At 47.7% G+C, this 18753-nt stretch overlaps 1 protein-coding gene across 3 annotated transcripts in view; it reads right to left on the reverse strand.

Annotated features, from left to right (window-relative positions):
• Nucleotides 1-18753, reverse strand: part of UBAP1 (ubiquitin associated protein 1) — a 56058-nt gene that overhangs the window by 26198 nt on the left and 11107 nt on the right. For all 3 annotated transcript variants that reach the window (XM_090037594.1, XM_090037592.1, XM_090037593.1), the window contains exon 2: nt 3396-3436. In XM_090037594.1, coding sequence (XP_089893720.1) covers nt 3396-3429 — 34 coding nt within the window. In that variant the 5' untranslated portion in view covers nt 3430-3436. The remainder of the gene's footprint in view (nt 1-3395; nt 3437-18753) is intronic.

The raw sequence follows: 18753 nt of genomic DNA on the forward strand, positions 1-18753 counted from the left end.
TCTCTTACTTATTCTCCATGGTTAGATTATGGCCCAGAAAGCAGGTTAAGCGAAGCAAACGGAAAGTAGATGTGGGTACGGATATACCAGCAGCGGCTGCACATTCCACACCAGCAGCCTGCACAGTTGGCTACAACGCAAAGGCAAAGTCCTCGGGTTGCCGAGTGTGTCTAGCTCCACAAGTTTGTTCATCCTTCAAGTACTTCCAACGGCAGAATCGGGGAGCTCAGAACGGGCACCTGCTTTGCCAAGACTGCCATGCACATAGCTATTTCTCTGAACGTTACAGAGCTGACAGCCACAGGCCTTTGCTGCGTTGCTGAAAAACACCAAAGAGTTTCTTGCCTCCTATAAGAGCTCCACTTGTGAAGCCATAATCCCAATATAGGGGAAACTTCCCATTAGTCCGTGAAACTATAAGCAGGCTGTTTTCTACGTGAAGAACAAGGAAGCTTGAAGATAACTCTCATGGTTACACTGCCGAACACCACCACGTACTGAAGCAATTTTCTGACATCTGAGGAAGTGGCGACAACACTCTTGAACAATGTGGCAATGATATACCTCTGCAAGAGCGGCAGAGCACACTGACCTTGGGAAAGATAGCTCAAGGTGCCCATGGGAAGGGCGATACTTCCAGCAACCGCCACTTGTGACGCAAATGGCATCACAGCACTGAGCTGGCTGGGCTGCTCTCCGAAAGGTGAGCTCAGAAGGTGGCTTCCTTGCAGCTCCATTTAACCAGTATCCTGCTTCACACCCTCTCAATAAAAGCCACATTTAAATTCCCACAAGTAGCCCAGAGAGCAGGAATGCAATCATGTGCCACATCCGCTCGCTCCAAGTTGCGTCAGCCTTGTACCGGATGAGCTACAACAGTAATGGGCTGGATGCTTTGTAAGCAGCTGCAATCCCACTGCAGGGGCAGGGTCACCTACTTACTCTTTTGGATCCTGAGGAAAGACTGAAATAAATTTTCCCTGCCCAGTCTGCAGGAGACGACCAAGCGAGAGTTGCTTTCACCCGTCTCCAGCGCATTTCCGGGCACGCAGCAGTAAGCTGCTTAGTGCTGCCACTGCCAGCAGCAGCCGAGACACGAATGGGGCATTCGTTTCACTGCGCTTCTGCTGCCGAGGACCCATTTGTTCTGTTCTAGTTACTGCAAATCCTGGAGCGTTTTTCCACCTGCCTGTATTATTCTGTAATGTTTTTCAAGACAGGCCAATTCTTGGGTCTCTAAGCAGTGGCCCTTTCAGCCGCTTTTGGAGAAACGGATTATAAATAAAGAGAGACAGCGAGCAGACCGGGAGGCAGGCAGTTCTGAACATGCATCCAGGCTGTTCTAGCTCACACAAAAACGACTGCCGAACAGTCGGCACACACCAGAAAAAGTATAAGCTGTTAACTCTTATTGTAGGACTGTGAGCCCAGAGCCAGGTAGGAGGCATTTAAACCTATGTTTGTAGAGGGGGTTTACTGTTATTTTTATTTTATGCCTTGGTATGCAATTAAAATAAGAGGCCAAGGACCTCAGTTAGCTCTGCTTTTAACCAGAACACAAATAGAGGCCAGAACCAGGAAACTCAGGGCCTCAGAAGCAGCATTTATTCTGCATTGCAATATCAATTCAACAGCAGCCAGCAATTAAGAGGGCTTTTCGGGTGCATGCCGTCAAGCTCACTGGGCCCCTGGAAACTTAAAGGACGGTGGTGATAAAGAATACAAACCATCTGATCTATTTTCACACTTTATAGGGAAAAAAAAAAAAAAGTGTCCAAGCCAGCTTCCAGGATTTAGTCTGGTTTCTTTGTGCATTTATCTCAGACAGTGAACTCTGGTTAGTCAGCAATGCTCAACCGTTTGGCCGCATTGGCCAGATGAGCAGGGCAAAGCTGTTTTGTGGGCCAAAGTGAGCCCCATGCGCTAGGACCAGGCTCTGGGACCCAGCAGCCCCCCATCCCTAGCCCCCCCATGTTGGGATTGGTCCCCAGGGGCCTACCATCAGCCCCCCACCGAGGATTGGGCCCTCAGGCCATGTGCCACTGCTGCTCGGGACTGGGTGCCAGATCCAGTGTACACCGCCTGGGGCTCCCCATGGCGCTGGGGGAGTGGTGCTGCCACTCTCCTGCCACCAAATTTCTGGACCCGTGGGCAGCCCCACAGGCTGGATAACGTGGGGCCATGGGCCAGATCTGGCCCACGGGCAAGGGTTGAACACCCTGGCTTAGTCTGTTTGGTTTGCTGCCATGCCAACATCAGTTAAGGACCTCAAAAGCATAAGGATAAACCTGATGACATGAACTCTTCCAAGGCTCGGGGTGCCAGGCAAGAGAGCAGTAATCCCATTCTCCTCATCTAAAAATACCATTTAGAGAGCAAACACACAGCAGCCTGGGCTGGTCTTGGTCACCGACTACAAGATTCCTGGTTGCATGCAAAAGCAAGATTTGCACACAATGCAAAAAATATTTTTAAAAAATTGGCCTTTGAAGTTTCAGGACACTCAGTCACTCTTCCACCCCTTTCAGAAATAGACTTTCTTCCCACCTACCCCATCCATCCACTTCGATTTACACCAGCAAGTTCTGCTGCTGATCCCAGTGCGATTCATCTGCATCAAGTTAAGTATCTGCTTGAACTTTTGCAAGAAATGTCCGTTCCCTCTCGAGCCAGCACAAAGCATGAGTAATTGATCTCACAAAGAGACTTTGAGGAAGTTATTTGTGAGGAACAACAGGTTAAAAGCAAAGTGCAGCTGCAGATTTAAGCATAAAACATTTGCTTCTGAAAAAAATCAAGCAGCAGGAACCTCCTGAGGTCCGTTCCAACCCTCATTTTCCAAAGTGATATTTTCACCTTTCAAGACTAGAGAATCTCTTAATTTCTATAGCCTCCTTAGTGCCAACGAAACCAATGGAAATGACAACCAGAAACTTCCTATTTAGCTTAAGGGCAGGAATAACTAGCAGAAACAGCAAAGAGCAAGATCACGTCCCCCATGCGTGTGAATCCTGACGTGGAGAAACTGGCTCTCGGATCCAGAACAGCCCAGTCTGCATGAGCCCTGGCCATAGAAGGCCACAGACTGCTGACAGCAGACAGGCATCCAGTGAAAACTCAGAACGGAAACGAACTCGGACTTAAGCTCTCACTGTTCAATCAAACGGCCAAGAGAAAATGATGGCTTCTGGTCAACATGACGTGGGAGAAACTCTCGAGAATCTCTGCATTAATCCCTGGAGCCACTCTATTCCCTATTACAGGTTTCTTTTCCTCTCGCTTTGCTAGAAGAATAGACATTTAGACTGGGGCTTCCTCAAATTAAGCAGCCCTTCCATTTATATAAAGCAAATAAACACATAAAATAAAAATAAATTAAAGTTCACGTCACTTACCATGAAAGTCTGATCCCGACTTCTTTGAAGCCATTTAGAATCTGAAAGACATTTTGGGGGAGGTTTAATAATCCACACACGTAAAAATATTATAATGTATGTCTGTAACTTGTTTCAGCTGAGGATCTCAGGATGCTTTACAAACACTTGTTCTGTTTAATGTAATGCTCCCGACAGCAAATTAATAATACATTTTCTGAAGCAGATGCAAGAGATTAATAGTTTGCTAAAGACCACACAGCAGTTAATAATTACGAGCACATCTTCTCACCAGGGCATACTCCTGCCCCACTCTGTAATGGCCAAGGTGGAGAGCTTCCTAATGAACCCACTCCCCAGGTCTTCCTGGGTCTAAGAAGTTTGCTGCTGTAAAAGTAAGTATTGAAGCCAGTTGCACATTTTGTGCTCGTCTTGTCAGCTCTGAGCAGCATTATCCACATCCTGCAGCACCCTGCTATACCAACTGCTGGCATGCTCCAACACATCCCAGCCACGTTGCGAAGCTGCGAGCTGAGTCACGAGGCTGGGTTACGTGGTGATGCTTCCACAAACAATCTCCTGGGAGTGAAGTCAGCCTTCACCGAGACTCCTGGCCAAACTGAGCGTGGCCGGGGAAGAGAGAGGACAGCATGTACTCAAGCGGCTATTAGTTTGGGACATGGTTGTCAGCAGGAGAGATGGGCAATACACTGGGTGTATTTTTACTGGTGTGCATGTTTTCTATTGCTCCGTTTTCTCAAATTCATGTCTGTATTTCCAGACCCCCCAAGACTTCCTTGTTCTTACACACACGGTGCCTGGGAGGAAGGGACATCCAACCTGTTCCTGACACCCCACAGAGACTCAGCAAATTCTCCCCATTTCCTGGGGAGGTCGTCAAGCCGAATGAGCTATTTGTCAACAGGAAACCTGGAGGTGTTGGCCAGGATCGGAGGCAGCTCCCGGGTGATTTCCAGAAAGCAGGAGAACAAAAGCCTCAATCCTGCGATCCGAGTGTGTGGGAGGCCCGACCGGCAGACGTGCCCCAGGGTCGGAGGTGCTCTCTGCAGAGGCAGCGCTGGGAACAGCAGCGTCAAGCCCTCGGAGCGGGGGCGGGAAAAACCGGCAAATCCGCCATGTGCCCGGACTCCATTTCCCAGCAGCCCCAGCCTGCGTCACTGTGGCTGGTGTCCGTGGAGACCGCAACAGCGGCGGGGCTGTGACAGCACAGGGCCAGGGTTTCCAGGGAGACTGGCCCCGGCAGTGGTGACGGCGTGGTCCGGAGCAGGGGCTGAGCAGCAATCTGCTGCCCGCGCATCCCTGCCCGAGGCGTGCGGGCAGATCACAGCTCTCACCCAGCTCCAGACCATGCTGCCACCGGCACAAGACCCCTGCCCTGGAGCTGGCACCAATCTCCATGGAAACACTGAACCTGCGCTGTCACAGCCCCACTGCTCCTGGGGTCACCATGGAAACCACCTGCAGAGACACAGGCAGGGGCTGCTGGGAAATGGAGTTCACCGTAGGCCTGATCCAGCCCACGACCTGGACTTTGCTCATCCCTGCCTTAGAGGACCACCATTCAAAGCTTTATCATTTATACTGCATCACTGAACCACTAATGGACTTGGCTGTTGAAATAAAATGGAGTGCGAAAAGGGATTCAAGTTTCCCAACAGGTGCCATAAAAGACCTTCGCCAATTAGACACCAAGCCTGTTACCAAGGGGCTCCTCCACCCGCACACCAAGGCCGCAACCCGCAGCACAAGGGCTCTGTTGTTGTGCCAGGCTACACCCTGCCCTGACCATGTCAAGCTAAATATTTAAGACTGAAACCTCTGAGCCCAGGTTAGTTCACCATTGCAGATTTGAAGTACATGCCATGAAGTTTAAAGCCCAGTAACACACAAAGCTGCTCGGAAGAGGAGCAGTTTGCAATGCGCTGGCCAAGTTACCAGCTTGCCGTCACTTCTGCTTCCAAAAGGTGACAATTTCTGAAGCTCCACAAGAACTAGCCTAACTTGGCTGACAGCGACTGCAATCGCTGAACTGCTGGCCAGCATTCCCTTTTCAGAAAGGGGAATTTCACCGCACTACCAATAACGAGCATTTTGATAAAGTTGCTCCAAAACCAGATTTGACATGTTATGACCATATCCCCGTCAGCAGGAACAGCTTCTCAGCAAGCCTGGAGGAAAAGTGGAGCAGAAGTGATCATTACTGACATGCTTCAGGTGCCGGCGAAAGCTCAGAGCTCTGCAAGGAGACCGTCCTTGTGTTAACGCTGAGAAACAGACAATAGCTCCCGCTTCAGCTTAGCTAGAAATATGGAATCTGAAAATCATTCTTGGAAATTAAAGGGATCAGGCCATTAGGTTAAGAATTTAATGAGAAGTCTCAAAATATGTCATGAGACTCAATTAAGGAAGAACATAATCTGTGATTAACAGCAAGATTTGATGGAAACTTGCTGGTGCAGAAAGAATATACTGCTAGTGAGAGAGAGATCGATGTCATGCAGTACATGGGGTACCGCACAACACTTGAAAAGAGTTAAGAGGAGACCCTAATTAGCAACACATGGCCTTGCAAGCCCAAGTGTCCTTAGGATGCAACTCTGGGGTGGGACCCAAAGGCTGGAGGACAAACCAGTGGACTGGCTTTAAGAGCTTTCCTAAAGCGGAACTAAAATGAGAAGGGCAAAAAAACCCAGCAGCACACCGAGGCATCCCGGGACCACCATGTGCTGTGAAAATGTGTTTAATGAAGATTATGCGCATTAAAAAAAGCTCTGTCTGCAGATATTGTACAGCATATCACTAGTGTTGGCAAAGATTCTCCAACAGCACAATTCGGAGACCAGTTTCTTTTAAATAACGCCTATCTTCTTTTCTAAAAGCATATGTAGCACATTATTACATTGCCCGATTAGGCCTCCTGCTAAAATCAACGACATACAATGGGAGCAAATCTGGAAAGCAGATGAAAGAAACAATTCTGCTTGTAAAGAACAGCTATTGTGCAACACAGGGCCTGCATACTGCATATACTGCATTAAATACCATTAGATGCTGTTGTAGCTATGCAGCTACACACCATACATTCCCACTCTGATCACAGACCTGTTAAATACAGCACTCCACAGAAGTTGGCTGAGGATTTTCCAAGAGACCTAGACAGCCAGTCATCAGTTTTACTCTAATTCAAGCACAGACAAGATTATTTTGATCTCCCCAAACTAAATTGCAGTAAATTATTCTTGCACTAATAATTTCACCTACCGCTTCTGAAAGAAATTAGGGCTGAAGATGTGCAATACATGATTGCGCCAATTTATCTCTTATTAAATAACCAACTCAGCTTGTAAGCGATACAAATGTAAGACAAGGCTGTGATTTCTAAACAGGCGTGTTTCTAGAACTGCACATTGCAGTATAAAATCATAATAGGTGTGCACTGATAAAGATTTTCTTGGCCGATACCGATGGCTGGTTATTTACAAGCCATATTGGCCGATGCCGATCTGATAGCCAACTTACAGGAATGCAGCCGGGCCGCTTGGAAAGCACCATCCGCTGGTAACTCTCCTCCCAACACTGCTGAGCCCGCGCCGCCCCTGCCCAGCCTTCCCCCCCAGTAAAAAGGTGGCGCAGGCCTAGCCCCGAGCCTCCAGCAGGCAGCCCACCCTCACCCCGCACACGAATCCGGGGGGGGGGGGAGCACCCCCCCATGCCTCCCTCAGGAGTGTGCACAGCAGCAGGGAGCCACGCCCCATCCCAACCTCCCTGGATGAGCCACCTACAACTCTGTCCCACCCCGGTCCCAGGGTCGTATTCACCACCCTGGCTGGGCAGTGCCTTCCTCATTTCTCCCCTCGCCATGGGGAGTGGGGCAGGGCCTCAATCGCCCTTACCCACTCTCCAAGCTGCCAGGCTGCATTCCTGGCCACGTGCATGCTGCAGCTGCCCACACACGGGATTTATCGGTGACATTATTGGCCAAAAAAAGCTGCTTGCCAATAAAGCTAATTTTCCTGTTATCAGTGCCAATCCATCACGTGACCGTTATAGCACCTCTAGATTATAAGAAAAGAATGAACTCAAAGCTGTTGGGCTACATGGCCTGGGGAACTTTGAAGTGGAAGCAGATAAAAGCAGCCGCGTTAAAATGGAAGTCGCAACGAGCCCTGGGAGCAGTGGAAGGAGAGGAGGCCCCTGATAGGCAAGACTGCACAGAGCAGCAAAGCCATGCTCGACTTCAAACCCTCAACAAACATCCTGCCTGCAACCTAGGCAAGCACCCGCCCCCCCCAACCACCACTTCTATCAAACAGGTCGTTTTAAAACTTCAACTGAAATAAACATGTTGTTTAGTTATTAATTTCTAGAAGATAAACCATAATCAATTGAACATGAAATCGGAATGAATGGAAATCACATTATTACACTCTCTTAAAATATGTCAATAAAACCAAGTGTGCTGCCTCCATGAGCACAAAAAATCTGAGTTAGTCTGTGTACTTTTCTGTATAAAACAGGAATCGGGGGAAAGCATCTAGATTTAGCGGTAACGTTCTATAAACATGGCCCAGCAGGCTTATGTAAGAAACATTTATGGCTGCTTTGTTTAACAAAAAATATTTTATGTGCTGTCTCCTGCATATAATGTAGGATTTAGGTTACCACTCCAGTGCCACCACTTAACTCTTTGCACGCGATATACATCAACTATTTAGTACAATAGTGCTCAGTTTTGGCCCCATGGGCCAGATGAGTGGCACAGGCCCAGCACCACTGGGATCAGGCCACATGCCGCCCTGCACACCCGATCTAGAGCACAGGGTCATGGACTGCAGGGCTCCCCGCAGATCCATGGGGAGCCCCAACTAGGCTGGAAGACAAAGTGCTGGGCACTAGATCTGGCCCGCAGGTCAGGGCTTGAGCACCCCTGAGCTAGTAAACAAGCAACATATCATCCTTGCATTTTTAATATGCTACAGATGGTTAAATATATACACACCTGAAAATAAAGCCATATAATAACCTTAAAGAAATGTATACAATTAAAGAGCACCCCCTTAAGCAGAAAAAGAACATTGTCAATCTATCAAAAAGGTTCTGTTTAATTATAAAGTAATGCGTTTTAGTGGTTGTATCAATGGAGCATAACACACCTTTTCTTAGAAAAACAGTTGGAAGAAGGTGATTGGAAAAAAAAAAAGTCTGAGATTTAAACTGAGGTTCTCGATTTGTGATGCAAATCACCTTGATTCAACTGTGTCCACCTGCACCTAAATTACAATGCAAGACAGATCAGTGGTGGGAGATGCCTGAACTTAGCCCTAATCCCAGGCGTCTCATCCGCTCTGTGAAGGCAGCACTAAATGCAGGACAAAGCAGTGCCCTACGGTCCAACTCCCCAGGAAGATCAGCAGGGCCCATCTTCTCCACAGGAACTCGGCAGCTAGAGCAGTGTCCAGACAGTGGGAGACCTGGGCTCTAGACCTTCCTCAGCCCAAGGGAAAGCGAGAGACGTGAATGAGTCCTCAGGACAACGCCCTACCACCAGGCCACCCAGCTGGGAAAGCAAAGTCACACTCCAACCCTCCTACGAAACCAGGCCACTAGGCAGCAAGGAGGCCAAGGTGGGATATGACCCTGAAGCCCAGAGAGGGCACTCTCCTGAAGAGGAGATCCAGGTTATGGTTCCACTTGCCCTGGTGGTTTTTGTTTTTTCTAACAGGTTTCTGTTATAAAATGCATGACCTTTCCTGGCAACAAAGATAAGGAGGTGGAGGCTGTCCCACCTTACGATGGCCCAATGCTGCACAGAGGGACAAGTGGGCTTAAGGCTGCAAACCCAGGTCCCTCGGTGCCTAGGCAAGTGCCCCGTCACTGGACTCTTGTACCAAAGGGAGGTACCGCCACCCCCCTTGCATGTTCTGGGAGGGAAGCTGCAGGGGTGCTGCCCTCTGTACTGAATTTGGCAAGCCTCGTGCCTCCCCAGCGCTTCCCCTCCAGGCAAGGGCACCTCCCTGGCAGCCTTGAGTCAGACGTCTGATCTCAGAGGAAGGGTGGGCATCCAGACACACCTGTGAGCGGCGCTTCCTGCAGGCACCTCCCTGCTTGGCACCTGCCCACTTCCAAAGGACAAGCCACACTCTCACTTGGAGCTCAAATCCCCTGGGCTTCCAACCCTGGTCCCTCCAACTGCCTTCCAGGACAAATTGGCCAAGATGTGGGTGCTGCAACATCTATGGATGCACTGATGAAAACTACTTGAACATGGCCCTAAGTGCCTAGAATATAATGACACAATTAACTGTTTCAAGTGTTCTTGTAGAACTTCATATCACCAAGAGTCTGTTTCCAGGTAAAATTTTCCTTTAAGGACAAATTAAACATAACACACAAAGCATCTAGCTTTCTCTGGTCTGTTTAGCCCAAACCTCTGGAAGGAATGCTAACAGTAACCAGATATGTACCTGCATACAGCTTTATTTTACTGTATTCTGGCCATGGTGGGTAAGAAAGTCTGTTTTTCACATGTGTTGAACGATGTAAACTAAGACAGCACAGCAAGAGGAGAATGCTGCTCTACCAGATAGGTTTCAATCTGCAACAGGTTCACAATGAGGCACTCCAATATTACTCAGAGATCCAGACGATATTACTTAGATTAGGATACCTCCCCCTTATGAAAATGAAACATAGGCTAAAATCTCCTTAAGATGCAGCTTTGAAGTAAAATGTTAGAAGTTTTGCAGAGTGTACATAACATTTATTCTCCAAGCCAGTGGCTTTCAACTATTTTTCATCTGCAGACCCCTACAAAATTTTCAAGTGGAGTTGCAGACCCCTCAGCTGTGAAATGTGGGTATTCACATACTTTGCAGACTCCTTAGACATAGTCTGTGGACGCCCAGGGCTCCACAGACTACAGGCTGAAAACCACCGTTCTGAGCCATAAACTCCAGGTAAAATGACTGAAAAAAATCCAATGCTATTCCCTTATGCCTGGTAAGTAAAAGATAAGAAGGGTTAGGGCAAAAGCAAATGTGCAAGTCATTAATATTTTGCTTCATTAATACAAGCAAATTCTGATTTTTTTTTAGAGAGGTGGCAGTAAACCTTTTGGCTCCTCAGGCCCAATCTCTTGGGGTCAGCACCCGGATCAGGCTCCGTGCCCATGTCAGGCCCTGTGCCACCCTGTCTCCATGTGCTAGGATCCAGCGCTCAGGGCCACACTATCTGACCCACTGGGCTCCCCAGAGGTCTAGAAATTTGGCAGCATGGGAGCGGCAACTAATGCTGCCACTGCTCTCACCCTGTGGGGAACCCAGGGGCAGATGATACAGCTCCGTGCACCGCATCTGGCCCATGGGCTAGGGGTTGAGCGTTCCTGTCCTAGACAAACCGGACTATGATCAATGCTCAGAAGCAACAAGGAACTGATCTCTCAGATGTTGCTTGCAATGGGTGTCAGGTCATACAAGTTTTACGATCTTTAGCTAAACAATGTCTAAATCCCAGATAATCAGCATTTAACTAACAGCACATGTTCAGTCCTGTGGAGGTCTCACACACCATAGTGACAGAAAACTCCCGTCACCACAGGAGGAAATCCATCTCCAATGACACTCGCCGCGGCCTGGGCAACAATGCCCCTTTTCTTGTTCCTGCCACATATTTCAGGTTTTATGTATTTATAGCAGTCGCTATGGTTTTTAATGACTGATTTTGTGAAACTTAGATTGTAAATCCCTGCTGGATTCTGGGTTTGTTTCATACTTTTGCCAGTTTTACTTAACAAAAAAAAAAAAAAAACCAACGTGGAAAATTTTACAGAAACAGAGAAGGCTAAAATCTGCCATGGTTAAGCAGATCAAACAAGTCAGTGTTTCATAAGTCTTGAAATCAGTCAAGATCCATGGACATCATGCTGTGCAAGAATAATAGGGCCAGTGTTAAATTATAATGATAAATTCAGCCATTTTTATCTTATACCCAAGTCACATGTCCTACTCACTCATTTCTGCCACATGCTTAACCTTTCCCAGCAGACAGGAAGGTCTTGTTTCTCAGTCGCACAAAGCAGCCAGATATAAAAGCGGAACTAGTCTGCCGTGTTAGACATTTCTGCCTGGCACAGCCGCCAATCGTTTGCTCATACCATACACCAGTCCCCACTCCTAACCCACTGTTCGTCCCCCTACTCCCATAACCCTTGGCAGCAACCTCCCTCATTGCAACACTACTTTTACCCAAGCTTCTGGTGCCCCCATCATGATTTTAATAAAATACCATTTTTTCCCCCAGCACCAGCAACCCACCTCTAAAGAAAAATAAGGAAACGAACCGGCCTACCTTATGAAATTCAAAGCACCTGGGCACCACTAAAACTAGTACTGCAGTCAATAAAATCCCTATACAGTGCATCACTGATGTCCAAGTCAGCAACCTTGTGAAATTTCCCGCCCCCGCCACTAGGGAATAAACCCTTAATTACTGTATTTTCTCACGTATGGCACATCCCCAAATCTTGGTTTTGGATGACAGAATGTAAGGGAGAACGACATTTTGCCAGACCCATGGTTGACTGTATGATACAGTAAATCCTCCTGGAATTTCTCGGTGTGGCTGACTGTTGCCTGTGATGCCACACTTCCTGGACACTCAGTCTTCCCGGGAGGACTTACTCCATGACATGCTGTTACCTCATTACAGGAATTTAAATAAAGAACAGCTGATGTCGTTGCCTCATCACAAGCCACATCAAGATGCTACCAGCTGCTCACTTGCTGCTTGGGCACAAGTTACAGTGCTCAGTCAACAGCAATCGCTGCAAGAGGGTTAACGCAAGACTCTGCCCTTCAGTTTGTTGAGCAGACATAAGCAGCAGCAAACCGTCTAGGATTGTTCCTTTCTCCAGCAAAGAAAACACCTTGCCCACGTCAAATACACACCCCCAGGTTTGGAGGGCTGACTTTTGGGGGGGAAAGGTGCATGAAGTACATGAGAATATGGTACTCTGGAACATGCCTTAGAAATTAATATGTGAACCTGGAGATCTAAAAAACTGACTGCTGCTGGAAACGCTGGGAAGCAGGGACGAAGGTAACTCCGGGTGCCTGCAGACATGTGCTGTAATTCAACGTGTTGGGGCAGCCTCAGCGCATCAGAGCAGATTCAATTAACTGAGTCTGCTGCAGCACGATTACTGCCATGCTCCAGCCAGCCTCCATGTCTCCATGCTTCAAAATGGTGGCAGGGCACTTGAACTACAGCTCGACCAAGCTTCAGTTCAAGCTCCCCCTGCTGCCATTTTGAAGCGCAGGGGCACTAATACACAAGATGCTGCGCCACTTTAATTAGAACAGCTCTTGGATCCACTCTAAAGTGCACCACCTCCCCCACGCATGTGTAAAAGTGGCTTTTCTGATTAAAGAATTGGAGTACTTTAACTCAAGCACTACATCTTCTAAAATATATACTCACACCTCACACCATATTAAGCCTCCTCATTTACCAATACATTAATACATGCACAAACGTCCATGTGTAAGAAGGACACGGGGGGAGTCCTCAACTTACACTTCTACAAACCTGCAGTGAATCTCTGACCAGCTCTTCCTCCACACCACTGACTTCTTCTTTAGCCAACTATCTGTCACAGTAATGGAAACCAAGTGATTTCTGCCTTGGCCTCAGCAACCTCCAGCACTAGTTCAATCAGCGCTCTGCTGATTCATTCATGTCCCACCATCGCTGCCATGCCAGCATCTAGAACAGCAGAAGTCTGTCTCTGTCGAACCCCAGTGATCAGGCTGGGAAGAAAGAGCAGTCTATGCACAAATATGCACCGGGTGAGAAGGTCTCCGTTTTTCTGTGGCACAGCTTGTAAAAGGCACAGAAGTTATAGTGCAAGACAAGAATTACGTCCGGGCAGGAGTGACCATTGCTCTCTCAAAGAAAACAGTTTAGTTACCATTTAAGTCCATGGAGCAACGTGTCAGCAATGCTACACGTCTTCCCAGCATGAAACGTACAAGTACTGCACAATGAAAAGATACCAACTGAAATCTAGGGGGGGAAAAAAGTGAGCCACATACACAATTATGGCCCTCCTGCAATTACGACCAAAAAAAGGATTTCAGAGAATCATAGAAAAGCAGGGCTGGAAAGGGCCCCAGAAGGTCTGGTCCAACCCCCTGCTCAAGCAGAACCAGCCCCCATTAAAATATGTTCAAAAGACCCCCACCTTCCATGCCACATGGGAGAGCAAAACTAAATTGTCTTCCTATTCAACTGTTTTAATAGGAGCTATGGTAAAAAAATATATATATAACCAAAGGCAACAAAGTTCTGCTTAGCCACCGAGCAGGTGGGGCCTAACACAGAAAGCCTGCAATGGGAGGGGGCTGTACACAGACACTGTGAGGTTTCTGAAAACTAAATTTGCAGGTGTCTGTATAAAGTTTAGGAAGGGCTGAGGTTGATGTCAAGAAGCAAAGTCCGAGTCTCTAAACCCACGCAGAGGAGAGATGTGACCACCTGATACCAAGGACACCCAAGAGGAAGGTGCACCAAAAAGAAGAACAGCCAGCAGACCCAGGCTTGGGGAAGCAAGGCAGCAGCCAGGCTGGTCATTCAGGGGGCCCTTCTGGAGCTCCAGCTTCACATGTCACTTGGGTGACAAGTGACAAAGGCTTTACTTTTCCTTCAGTGGGGACATTTCCTGCATAGAGTTGCATGCACTGGATTCATGCTTTTCTAAGCCAAAAAGTCATCCAAACTGTAAATCTGCTGGAGTTCAAAATATCCAAATCTATAAGAGTATGATAATTTGATAAGCAATCTGTGGCAATGTCCACTGGGTCTGTGCCACTGTTCTTCAACACAGGAAGGAACTTAGTCTTCAAAATATCTTTACTGTCACGTTCTAGAGCAAGGTCCAGCTCTGCTAACAGCTCTTCTGTTAAGTGCAAATACAGCTCAGACAGCACTTCATAGGTTAAGGAAAAAAAGAGAGAGAGACAGGCAACAGCACCCTAGTTTGGCACTTAGGAATGAAACAATGGTTATTTGAGCAGCACAAACAAATTAAATTAAACTATTTAAAATGAATCAAACAGTAAACTGCTTATTGTTGGAGAGAAACACTGAGCTGCACTAGTGAAAGCTGGCCATCATAAAGCACTTTTTTCTAAATGTCTCCTTAGCACAGACTCAACCCACCTTTAAAAGCAACTGGTTCTAGACACCACCAGAGACATGTTCTCCAGCGGGACGGACTTGTGGCCTGGCTCCTATTCTGGTTTTGTCATTTAAAGCAAGTTTCATAGTTTCTAGGGTTGGAAGGGACCTGAGCAGATCATCTAGTCCGACCCCCTGCCATGGCAGGAAAGAGTACTGGGGTCAAATGACCCCAGCAAGATGTTCATCCAGCCTCCTCTTAAACACCCCTGGAGCCTGCACCACTTCTCTTGGAAGCTGGTTCCAGACCCTAGCCGCCCTGACCATGAAGTCACGCCTCCTGATGTCTAACCTAAACCTGCCCTCTGCCAGCTTGTGACTGTTATTCCTGGTCACTCCTGGCGGTGCTCGGGGGGAACAGGGACTCCCCCAATGCCTGCTGATCCCCCCTGACTAGTCTGTAACAGGCCACTAGATCCCCCTCAGCCTTCTCTTGTGGAGGCTGAGGGGTTCAGGTCCCGTAGCCTCTCCTCATAGGGCCTGCCCTGCTGACCCCTGATCATATGAGTGGCCCTCCTCTGGACTCTTTCCATATCGTCCACGTCCCTCTTGAAGTGTGGCGCCCAGAACTGGACGCAGTACTCCAGCTGCGGCCTGACCAGTGCCGCACAGAGGGGAAGGGTCACCTCCTTGGACCTGCTCAAGATGCATCCGTGGATGCAGGACAGGGTACGGTTGGCCTTCCTGACCGCGTCCCCACACTGCCGGCCCATGTTCATCTTGGAGTCAATGATGACCCCCAGATCCCTTTCCGCCTCCGTGCTGACAAGAGGGGAGTTCCCTACCCTCTAGGTATGGTGCCGGTTCTTCCTCCCCAGGTGCAGCACCTTGCACTGTCTCTGTTGAAACCAATCCTATTCTCGTCCGCCCACCCCTGTAACCTGTCTAGGTCTGATTGTAGCCTGTTGCATCCTTCCAATGTGCCCACGTCCCCCCACATCTTAGAGTCATCAGCAAATTTGAACAGGTGTGCTTTTTACCCCCTCGCCCAAATCACCGATGAAGATGTTGAACAGCGCGGGCCCGAGGACCGAGCCCTGCAGACCCCCACTGCCCACGTCCTTCCAGGTTGAGAAGGACCCATCCGCTACCACCCTCCAGCCAGTTGGCGACCCATTTGACTGTGTGGGTGTCTACGCCACAGCCCCCCAGTTTCTTAATGAGAACGGGGTGAGAGACAGTGTCAAAAGCCTTCCGGAAGTCCAGGAAGACGATGTCCACTGCTACCCCTGCGTCTAATGATCTGGTGATCTGATCGTAAAAGGCCACCAGGTTGGTCTGACAGGACCTGCCACTGATGAACCCGTGCTGGTTGCCCCTAAGCATGCAGTCCCCTGCTGGCCCCTCCTGGATGAGTGCCAGCATAATTTTCTCGAACAGCTTGCCTAGGATCGAGGTAAGACTAACCGGCCTATAGTTTCCTGGGTCCTCCTTCCTGCCTTTTTTGAAGATGGGGACCACGGTGGCCCTCTTCCAGTCCTCCGGTACCTCTCCAGAGTACCACGAGTGCTTGTAAAGCCGTGCCAGGGACTTGCAATGACCTCGGCCAGTTCCTTTAGTACTCTACGGTGGAGATCATCCGGACCGGCTGACTTGAATACGTCCAACCCCTCCAGAAGCTCCCTAACTAAATCCTTGCTAACCCGTGGCCCAGGTGTGCCTCCCCTGGGGCCCAAGTGGGGCCCAGCAGTGAGGTGGCTGTTCTGGTCCCTACTTAGGAAGACGGAGGCAAAGAAATCGCTAAACATGTTAGCTTTGCCGTCTGGTGTGACGACCAAGTTTCCCATCGCGTCCTGCATCAGGTTTTCTGTGTGTTCACACAATATAAATGTGGGAGAGCCCTCCAGATCAACAGGCCCATGCCACTCTTGGCATAGGATACAAATCTAAATTTCAGATTGATACACAGCAGATCCTTTCAAAGGTCACACTATTTAAATGTGTACAGCAAAAGAACAATAAATTAAGAGGCACGAAGCCATGAAAATAAGATTATAAACCTGACTGAAAAGAACACTGTGTGAAATACTGATCTATAATTTCAAACTTAAATATGGATGGAAATGGAAAGAAAAATATAGGATGCTTCAGTATTTTAAAAAAGGACACCGAAGTCTTCACGACCAATCACAGCAGTAAGAGTCGCTTAACTATGCATCCATTTTTTAAACTATCACCCAAGCAAAGAGTTACAATAGGCCCATCAGCTGATTCTCATTTAGCATTTTTTTTAGGAGTAGTATTCGAAGCAGTTTACAAAGAAAAAAGTCTCATTTTACAGATGAATAAAACAAAAGGCAGAGAGTAAAAAGATGGCTGCCAATCGCCCAGCAGGCCTGTGACAACCTGGCACAGAACGGAAGTCTCCTACCTCCCGATCCAGCAGCTGGGCTGAAAATGTTATGGAATTCCCCAAGCTCCAATTTAACCATGGCACAGTTCAGGTCTCTCTCCTTTAAACTCCCGCATGCACAATTTTTTTCAGTCTTTTATGTTTAAAAACCATTATGAATCAGTTTGCTCCGCTATACTTGCAACGTAAAACTTGATTTTGTTCAAGAAACATTACTGCAATAGAAAGATCTTTTGAATTAAGTTTGCAATTCTGTATTGATTTTTGCATGCGTCACTTTGTCCTGTCCAGTCAAATGTGACGCAAACAGCGTTTCTCTCTGCGTGTCAGCAGTTTTACTACAGTCCCAATAAAGCAGTCACTGCTGAAAAATTTACAACAGTGAACGCCATAAGCCAAAGCCAGTAGTTTTATAGGCAAGAGAAGTCTTAGAGAAACGCATTAGCCTCTTTTGTTCAGCCACCACCACTGTAAATGTGACCCAACTGGCCATCTCTAATATAAGTCTGCTTCCACCCCAGTCCAGTTACAAATGAACCTAAAACTAGAATTAAGTTGCTTGGCATGACGACCACGTGACTAATAATAAGAACGGTAGCTGTGTACATGTCCACTGGGGAAAACCCAGGCAGCAACATCACATGCTTGGGTGGGGTGGGCACCACCCATCTCGCAGCAAGACCATGGGACTCTCTCTTTCCATTACAAGATGAGAAACTACACAGCAGCACGTGCTTTGACTACTCTGTCTGCTGGCTTCCCTCCCCCTGGCCAGGGATCCCTTCCCTCTCCTACCCAGCTTGTCTGAGCCAAGCCAGCTTACTTGAGAAAACAAATCCAGTGCTGCCTGGTAATATGCAACCGAAGTGACACATTTATGTGCTTATCGCACAGGTAGCTCAAAGAGGAACAGGCATTACAGCAGGGTGGATACAAATCAATGATTTAAAAAAAAATTACTGGATTTTTTTATTTAAATTGGATTTTTATTTTTTTAAACAGTCAATAAAATAGTAAACTTCTCTCTCATTTTAAAAATAACAGTTACAATTAAATCTCATCACAGCCATGCTAGACCTACACTTCCAGTCTCATAAAAATGAATTAATGGCGCTGTCACACTCGCACACAGTGAATTACCTACCAGTCAAACATGGGCATGCATTTCAGTTTTTCATCCCATGAAAACAGCTCTGGTCTATCCGTCCAGCCTAGCTACCAGCTCTTGCTTCTTGAAAGTTCTGGGTTTTCGGTTTCTGTTTCTCAGTCGACTGAAGTCACGTGTGCAAAGAAACACCTAATCAGAAGGTTAAACTGCAGGCAATAATGCAGTGACTGGATCAAGCACTAACTCCAGCTCATTTTCTTGCAAACACTTTCAACCCCAGATATAAAGGGAGATGCCTAACTTCTGAAGAAGATGCTGCTGCCATGGCATGGGCATCTCAAAATCACTCCTCAGTTATGCCAGTCATAATACACTTCAGGGCTGGAGGGAACCGTTTAAACAATACACGTTTAATGATGATGTTTTGAACAAAGTCACTCCCCTGAACTGGGGGAAGTCATTGGCCAGGCACCTTGAAACAGACTTCCTTCAGTTGCTAAGACAACTTTTCACAGCAGCAGCTTCCTCTGCAGGCACAGACGGACTATTCTCATCGTTTGGTATTATTCACTCAAAGCTAAGAAACCGATGGGAGCTGGAAAAAAGCAGGAAAACTTGTATTTCTGTTTCAGTCTAAGAATAAAAATGACAGTGGGAGTGGG

Source organism: Crocodylus siamensis, chromosome 3, assembly GCF_052110815.1.
Source record: "Crocodylus siamensis isolate JL-2025a chromosome 3, ASM5211081v1, whole genome shotgun sequence".
Classification (NCBI taxonomy): Eukaryota; Metazoa; Chordata; order Crocodylia; family Crocodylidae; genus Crocodylus; species Crocodylus siamensis.